General features: G+C 34.9%; 1 protein-coding gene across 1 annotated transcript; it reads right to left on the bottom strand.

Annotated features, from left to right (window-relative positions):
* Positions 1–368: 368 nt before the first annotated feature.
* LOC127878932 (uncharacterized) lies at positions 369–9590 on the bottom strand. Its single transcript, XM_052425499.1, has 4 exons — positions 9261–9590; positions 2333–2440; positions 1542–1626; positions 369–1114 (listed from the first exon to the last, which is right to left on the bottom strand). The coding sequence occupies exons 1-4, from the start codon at positions 9364–9366 to the stop codon at positions 877–879; spliced, it is 537 nt and encodes a 178-aa protein (XP_052281459.1). The 5' UTR covers positions 9367–9590; the 3' UTR covers positions 369–876.
* Positions 9591–9678: the final 88 nt, after the last annotated feature.

Here is a 9678-nt window from a genome sequence, read left to right as displayed (position 1 = left end):
CTAGCCACAATATTGGCCAGTGAATGAAATACAGGACAGAAGATCCGTCTATTACTGAACACGTGATATTGTTGTTAACATGCCGCTCAGACACTTAAAGCTGTTTTTATAGCACCGAGTTGGGTTTTCCTATTTAGAGTTCCCGTGTTTTTGAAGGTTATAAGTAAGCAAAGTGTGTGAAACCAGCATTTTTGTCATTGGTTTTGAACACGTTTTCTTTGACACGTTAAACTATCGAAATTACCTTTTACAAGTGTTTGTATTACCAATATTCTGATCTCGTACTTACGTCGGGGACAATCATGGTAATTCCGTGAGGGAAGTGGTTTGGTCATATTCTTTACAAAAGGGTAGAAACAGACAAACTGTTCTAAATTTCAGCAATTTTAACATTTTTAGTCGAATGTGCTCGTAACATAAGCGAGATCATATTCGTTAAACGGAAAGTAAGGCGGCTCGCAGAACCAGCATGCGTGTACATCAATTAGCAAGCTATTGAGATATAGATCATTAAACATGAAAAAAATACACCTGTTCATATTTGCATTTTCTAAATTACACCAAAACGAATACAAACACTTTTACAAACATTAATATAAATCAAACATACACGTTCTCTAATATTTGTTCATTTATAATAAACATATGAATTTCAGAATTGCATTGAAGAAAACACAACTAAGTGTGGATTTGATTGCACAAATAAAAAAAGGCCTGGCGGCATTTGCGTGTAAGTATTGGATCGTTCAATAAACACACAGAACAATCAAGCGGTGATTGGATGCACGTTTTGATAAAATGTAATTACTATTGCAGGATTTTCCGAAATCCTATGTCTTGTACAAGATCTTTATTGTCTCAAAAGAGCATTATTAATTATCGAGCGTTCTTGCTCCACAGCTCTTCATCCGAATCACTTTCAAATAAATCTGGATGTTTGGGCAGAGATTTATATTCCTGTCCCCTGCTCGAGTGACTCGCGTCTGATCCCCGTGCGGCAGTGTATCCGGGCATTTGTTGAAGCTCGGTTTCCGATGTGGTAGGCATATATACCCCGGCATGCATCCTGGACGTGTGCAGGACCTTGGATTCGGTGTCCCTTTCCTTTCGTTGCCTGCAAATGAATTGCACGATTTTCGGCCAGTATATGAAGTTTGATTTAAAATTATATGTAGTTTTGTTGGTTCGTTAGATTTTTTTTCGCGGTTATCAACACTTTTTCAGTCATAAATACTGTTGGAAACGTTGAAAAAAATCCGAAAAACGCACACTAAATAATCAAACTAAGATGTTATCAAACATATGTTGCATACCCAGATTGGATGACGTTGTTCATAAAGTTCACTTTCAGATATTATAAGTTAGAATATACACTGACCTGGCACTCGTTAACACATTAGCATAAATTATACATATTATTTGAATTAATATGTGTAGCACAAATGTCACAAACTTTATCTTGGTGATAAATGTCTTGCATATTTCATAAATAGCATGCACGTATTTCAAAATAACATATATAGTTAAAAGAGAAAAAATACCGTCTTTGCTTGAAATACATCCCCACCACGAACGCGAGAAAGACCGCGGCCACCAAAACGCCAAACACTGTACCCGCTATGGTCCCTATAATGAATGAGGGATATTACATGCCATGGTATACATGAAGTCCCGCTATGGTACCTACCAAGAGTGGACAAATATAATATGCACATGAATATATACGCAGTTACGCTATGGTATCTACAATGAGTGGAGAGATATTACATACCACGGTATACATGTACATATAGAGTCCCGCTATGGTCTCTACAAAGAATGGAGAATATAACATAACAATGAATACATACGCGGTCGCGCTATGGTATCTACAATGAGTGGATGGATATGGCATACCATGGTATAAACATAGAGTCCTGTTATTGTCTCTATATGAGTGGAGAATTATAACATTACAATGAATACATACGCAGTCGCGCTATGGTATCCACAATGAGTGGATGGATATTACATACCATGGTATACATAAAGTGAGCCGCTATGGTCTCGACATTTAGTGGAGATATATTTTATTTAATGCCATGGCATACATGTAGAATTCCGCTATAGTATTAACAATAAGATCCGCTATGTTCTCTACAACGAGTACAGACATATGACATGCAGTGGTATGCATATGCAGTCCCGCTATGGCTTATAAAGATCATATACATATTTATAACACACCATGGTCTATGCAACCCGTGATTCCATGTGTATAACGGAAAAAAAAATATTTCGTTAAAAAGCATGCGCGTCTGCACATTTCTGAAAAATCTACAAGAATGATTACCGGCTTCTGCTTTGACACTGTCAGTTTCGTGGGGTGTGTCTTTAGAGTCCTCATCATCGTGGCCGTAGAAGTCGTAGTCATCATCTCCGTTGGGTGTTGTTGTTTGGACTGGAGATGAAAACATAAACCTGTATGGTACCTTTTCCTATATGAGCCGCGTCATGCAAAAATGGGTCGTAAGGCATGTGGCGCAAAAATGGCCCCAGTCGCAATTGCGCAGCCAGGAGCTTCGAGGTCCGGTTTAACGTTACGCAAGGTTGCGTGGTCTCATAATCGGCCAGCGTAGCTCCAGACAAGCTTGTCCAATCAGGGCAGTCAAGTTAGGAGCATCGCTTTGTCGGGTATAACGTCGCGCGAGATTTCGTGGTCTCATTAGCGGACAGTGTAGCTCCTGATCAGACTGTGCGCATGCGCAGGCTCGTTTGGAGCTTATCTCACCGTTAATGACATAAGGTCAATTTTCGCATGACGAGGTCGTATAATATAAACGCATTGAGATTACACAAACCTATGTTGAAGAAGAGCTTATGAACTATTGAAATCGTGTGTTGAACATGCGAAGTGAATTTCAACGCGTTTTGAACTGGCAATATGTTTAAATATCGTAGTGAAACATTTGATGACTATTCCAAGTATCTAAAGAATATTTATTAGTTTTGCTAAATGAAAGACATAAATTGTTTTCAATTAACATGATTTTGTAACAAAACAAAACTTAACGAGAGTGGTCTTTGTGGCATTTTTGTTTTGTTTTTATTGATAGAAGTTTTAAATATTTTCCCCAACTTTTACATAAATTATAATATGAACCTATCATATTTTTTCCCCAACTGAGTTGGCGGCATTATACGTTGGACTTGTCTGTCCGTTTTTCCGTACGTCTGTACGTGTGTTTGTCAAAAAGCTGGTGTTTTCAACAAATACTTAGTGAATCTCGCTTTAACGTTGACAGTTGAATGACCTTAATGTGTACAGGATCGTAAAAATGAATTTTTGGGGTAACATGTTTTTGCAGAGATATGGGCCTTTTTCTTTTTTCACTCAAGAATATATAGCCCTAAAAGTTTGTTTTGATCTCCCCTTTTAAAACTGGTTGGATGTCGTTCAGCTTAATGCCCTAAAGTGATGTAATTAAATGAATTATTGCTGCAACAAGATTTGTCAAAATGATTGCCCTTTGTCTGTTTTCCACTATATAATTGGCGTCGCTCCGGAGAGCGGCGACTAGTATGTAATGCATTTTTTTTTTCGCTTATGGGAGGAGAAGTTATTTTACGGATCAATGTATATATTTTTGTTTTAAGAATATCTTGCATAGTGGTGATTTTTTGTGTAAATTAGTGTAAATAAGTACTGCATTTGTGCCTATTACATTTATTACAACATTTATTGCCAATAATGCAAAGCTAATTGTTTTAATTAATAACTAATCAACAACTGATCACAGGGGAAAGATCACAGGGACTGGGCAAATACCCGAAACTTTCTGGTTTTGTATAAAAACAAAACATAATCAAAATACATTTATTTTGTGGTTTTTCTAATCTGCTTATTTAGTGGAGAATCAATGTAGTACGATATTTGACGACCTATCGCGCAAGCAAGTTTATTGGAAGGCGTAGTGGTACGAAAACGTACAATGTATTAGTTTATTAATAGACATATCATAACGATCGCTATACACAACTTCACCAAATAGCAGTACATAAATGATGTCAGTCGGAATAGCTCAGTTGGGAGAGCGTTAGACTGAAGTTGTTTACGCAACAATCATCTCTAGGCCCCCGGCTTCCGGCACGAACGGAACAGTTCGGCGGCTGACAATTTTTTTCAGTCAGGTTAATAAATATAATAAAGCTTTATTTTATGTAGACATTTTAAAATCCATTTTACTACTATTGGACATTTTTATTAAAATAAATGGATGCCGCTTGGTGACAACGTTAATTAAAATTTCTTACATCACTTAAATATCTTATAAAAAAATACACGTGTTTTTATATTAACAAATAAGTGCAAACAACACATCTATTATCCATGTATTTTTATGGATGTCTATCATAGGCTCTAAGTACTATCCCTACCACATATAGAGCGCGAAGCGCGACACGTATTATTGATTGTAACAATGAGTTGCGATAAAGGAAGCAGCCGCTTACCAAGGAGGAGCTGTGTCCCAGCAACCCGTTTCCCTAGAGTCAAGCACTCCTCGGAGTTTTTTTTTAAGAACCACATATAGAGCACGAAGCGCGACACGTATCACTATCCAGGTGGTATGGGCCCTTTAGCATTATCCGACCATTACGTTCATAGTTATCTTCCTTAGAATTTGAGATATTTTGAAATCGTTGTTCGAAGTCCAAAATTTTCATCCGATTGTTCCCAAACTTGCACAGGTTTTTTTTTTTATCAATGAGGACCCAACCCAAACTCTATATGAGCAATATCGGACCATAAGTCCAGAATTATGTCTCTTTGAATTTAAAAATAAAAGTGAAAAACTGGTTGGTTAGGTGATTATGTCAACATTTTTTATCAGATTCTTTCCCGACTTACAGTGTCTTCATATCAATGAGCATTTTTACCTCATTTAAAATGAGAAACATCGGGACAATAAGTCCAGAGTTTTTTTCTATTAAATTTGACAAAATAAACAATTTCCACTTGTTTAAAAGATTTCACAACTTTCTTCTGAATCTTTCCAAACTTGTTAAGTGTTTTTATATCAGTATTACTCGAACCCTATTGAAAATGATGAATATCGGAGCAATAAATCTATTATGTTCTTTTACTGAATTTCAAAGTATTGTGAAATGCAGCTTCTTTATGCAATTTACAGTTTTCATTCATTTTTTGTCAAACTTTTACAGTGTTTTCATATCAATGAGTACTCAACCCCTATCGTAAATGAGCAACGTAAGAATAAGTTCAGAATCATCTCCCCTTGAAGTTGAGAAAAATATTAAATTACGCTTACAAGATGAAGCAGATTGTTTTAAACCTACTCAGTTCTGTTCCATTAATGAACTGCACACGGATGCCAGTAAAACAAGGAAACCAATGTAAATAAAATGAACTATGAAATATTTGGGGGTTACAACACAAAATCATAGATAATGATTATTTGGAGGTTATAACACAACATCATAAATAATGGTTATTTGGGGGTTATAACACAAAATTATAGATAATGGTTATACCAGTATCTTTTTCTATTTTGTTTAAAATAATCGGCCAATATATTAATATTTACATTAGAAAAAAATCGTTCCATGTAACTTCATTGAGTGCCTTTTACTCTGAAATTCCCGACGCCCTTTGATGCTTTGCATCAATACTTATCTTGTATGTTCATGTAATACCAAAATTGTGTTTGAAACTCCTCTATAACAATTGGCTAGTTGTCCCTGAAACCATGGAAACATTCATGGTTGAATGACCTTAAAGAATTCAATTTTGACATATAAACTGGCTTTTCTTATGCCCAAACATGTGTCCTGAGAGCATTATTGCGTGATAAACTTGCTTGTTTAGTTTTCAAAACACATTAATGTAGCTATATATTACAAACTTTTTTCTTATTCTGGGACTTGTTAAACAATTATATAGTCTGAAAAAAGTCAAATGGTGTCATTTACATAATCAAAGCGCTGAAGGCACTGTTGTTGTTCGCTATTGCATAATTTAAGACGCAACTCATTTTTCAAACTTTATTGCAAGTTTGAAATGAACACACGCCATTCAAATTCATAAAGAGTGTGTCATAACGCACGGGTCGAGATTTGTGTGCACTTTTTATCATCATATTTATTTTTTAGAGATAACTTAGACAAAATAACAACAACATGGCCCTTTTTGGGCGTTCTGAAAGCATAGAAAGTATGATGAAAATGATAATGAGAACTGAATATAAAGACAATTTGCAATCACCATCATATTAAATGAATATTGTTGGAATATCGAATACCTTTCTCACTAAGAATATAATTTCATGATGAAAATTCCCTGTACACAACTTTCGATTTTTGACACCATATACAAATTCAAAATATACAATAAGATAATTGATGAAAAAAAACTGCGAGCAATACTTTTACTCACGAATTAGGTAGTCATAAAGACAGCCCTGTTGACCCGTACTTTCTTGTTTATGCATTACTTGTTACACTAGCAGTTCACACGGTGTCAACAACTCTAACATAAACAAACGCGCTTTTTCGGCATAGCTGTTTTACCCAGCTTTTGACATTAACTAACTTTTAAATAACGCCAGAAGACACGCGTGAATATTTTCGAATATTTAATAGGCTGATTCGAGATAAAAACCTCTGAACTTTGGCTACCCAACGGTGTCTGTGCTCAAAGGATGTTGCACTTTTCAGTGTAAAGAATTGCGGACTACCGTCTGTATGTTCAAACGACACAAAATGTGGCCCAGTTACAATTACGCGTTAATTAAAACCCAAGTTTGCTATTTTGAAATCAAGTTTGTATCGAAATGCATTGTTTTAAAATGTGCCATTTACAATTCGAAATGAGATTTTTAATGACCCTCGTCATGCGAAAATGGGTCTTATTCCATATGCGCCCATCATATATATATATATAGCCCACTCAGCCTGCGCATCTCTCAGTCTGGTCAGGAGATACATAATGATACCATAACACATTGATTGATTTTATAGCGAACAGCATCGCCTCTGACCAGACTGCGCAAAATTAATGCACATGTTGAGTTTAAGATACGCTGGCCGAAACGCATAAGATCCATTTTCGCATGACGCGGCTATGAAAGTGTTATTTAAATGTGTGTCGAAAGAGAACTGCGTTTAAATCAAATATTAACTTACGATATATTTCGATAGTGAAGAAATATACTCAATAAGGCACGTGAAGACACATATGATGTGCACTTCCGTAGTATAATTTTAATCTACTAACACTAATTTGTGGTTTGACAAACAGACATTTCATTCGGTGAATATGCGACTTACAAGTGAAAAATAACACAATAGTTAAACTTTTGTTTTCAGTTTATTTATTAAGAAACGTAAATTGCAAACTTTATTTCAAAGACAGCTTTTACGCCGACTACCTTTTTAAAAGATATTTCTTGTTATATTTAGTTGTTTTTTACTATTCGGTTTTAGCGATTATACAGCATTTTTGAGGTTGTCTATAGTACACCTGTAGTAATTGGTGAATTCGTGTTCAACGTTTTATAAATTGAGAACTGTTAATATAAACAAGCTTAACCTTCTACTATTGCGTTGTTAGCACCCGTAAATACAAAAGATCGCCGCTATCTGTTGAGAACAAAATAACGTTTCCCAGAAATATTAAATTCAAGCCCGCTGTATAAGCATGAACGAGATTACGAAACAGATAATTCTTGTTATATTTAATTGTTTTTTTTATATTCGGTTTAAGCGATTATGACGCATTTTTGTTGTTGTCTATCGTATCCCTGAAGTTATTGTTGAACTCATGTTCAACTTTTTATAGAGAATATAAACGAGCGTAACCTTATACTATTGCGTTGTTTTCCCGATTCTATTAACAGCCCCTGTAGGCCTACTACGTTATTAAGACGCAGCGATTCTCCCGAATTTATTAATAGTATTAGATTATGAATGACCTGTACTACGTCATTAAGACGCAGCAGATAGTGGACTATTTTAATCATTCATAAATAATTTCTTCCACGACGGGTATACCCGGTAATACATGTACAAACATTGTTAAATGATTCTTTTCTATATAAGCTCCGTTCAAAAATATTCCATTTAACACGATATTCACATAATGTTTCCATTTGTGAATGAATATAGTTGGAGAACTCAAACCTCTTGCATAAATTATACAACTCTTCCTCGCGCGGATACGGCATGTGTGGAGGGTAGTAGGCTTTCCGTAGATAACGCGCACTGACTTGACATTTTCAGTAACAATATTAGCTGTTCGCTTCCCGAACCCATAAATAATTTCTTCCGCGACGTGTATAATACAAACATTGTATATTGATTCTTTTCTATATAAGCTCCGTTAAAAAATATTCCATTTAACACGATATTCACATAATGTTACCATTTGTGAATGAATATAGTTGGAGAACTCAAACCTCTTGCATAAATTATACAACTCTTTCTCGCGCGGATACGGCAGGTGTGTAGGGTAGTAAACGCGAACTGACTTGAAATTTTCAGTAACAACATTAGCTGTTCGCTACGCGAACAACTAAAAAAAGACGAATTGATTTCCTATTTTCACTACCAGTAAGTTTAAAAGAAATATGTTTCGTGTGTTTGTTTTAATACTTAAATTCTTTACATTATTTTCGTTCGTGAAACAAAGTATTACAACCAGGAATTTGCACTTATTTTTCTTTTTCGAGACATTTCCCAGAAACTACTGATTGAGTATGGAGATATCTTGACAGATGGCACTAAAAGTTCATTTGTTATGAATTGAGAACGAATAACTTCATTAAAGTGCATTTCATATATGCGGCGTAATCTTTGAAAATTTTCAGTTAATCACCGCATTCTTGATTTGCTGTTATCATTCGTAACAGCTTGCTTTTGTAATCCGTTAAACTCGTTTGATGATCCTTTTTGGCGTTCATGTTTTCGGTGAAAAGTGGAGATTTTACGTATGTTTAAAGACGTTATCTATTTCTCCTCCACTAAACAAATCTTACAATCAATGTTCGGGAATATGTTACAATTACATATATGTTTAACAATGTAGTTCCCATATACTGGAAACTCTACATATTAACACATATTAAACGAAAAAAAGTTATATCCCTTACACAACACACTCTGAAGTAATATTGTTAGTTACACCTACACACTGGTATGTAAATCAAATGATTAAAGTAAACAATGGAAATGAAATTATATAATACTATATTACAAAATCTCACCAGTTTTGTTTCCAGAGGACCACATAAACCCATGGCATACCGAACATTTCAAAGCCAATACCAAAATCACAAACTCATACCGATAAAATGAATGCATGATAGTCATAAATATCCCGTGTCACTTATTCCTAAAATGAATGCGTTTATTTCTCTATACATGTTTATGCAACCTAATAGTTAAATGCATTTTAGTTTTACTAACAATTATTTACTGTAAGGTGCACAATTTTCGGAATGCTTTGGAAAGAATACTGTCAACACTTCGTACACATACTGCGTACAATTGCCCTTTGTTTTTATGTTACACCTAAAATAGTTACACATTACTTCAGCTGTATTGCAACGATATAAATGAGAACAAAACATGGAACTCAAAAATAATTATAACAACATTTTAGTTAATATATTTAAAGGTTTG

Source organism: Dreissena polymorpha, chromosome 4 (genome assembly GCF_020536995.1).
Source record: "Dreissena polymorpha isolate Duluth1 chromosome 4, UMN_Dpol_1.0, whole genome shotgun sequence".
NCBI lineage: Eukaryota > Metazoa > Mollusca > Bivalvia > Myida > Dreissenidae > Dreissena > Dreissena polymorpha.
This window is presented reverse-complemented; position numbering and strand designations above follow the sequence as displayed.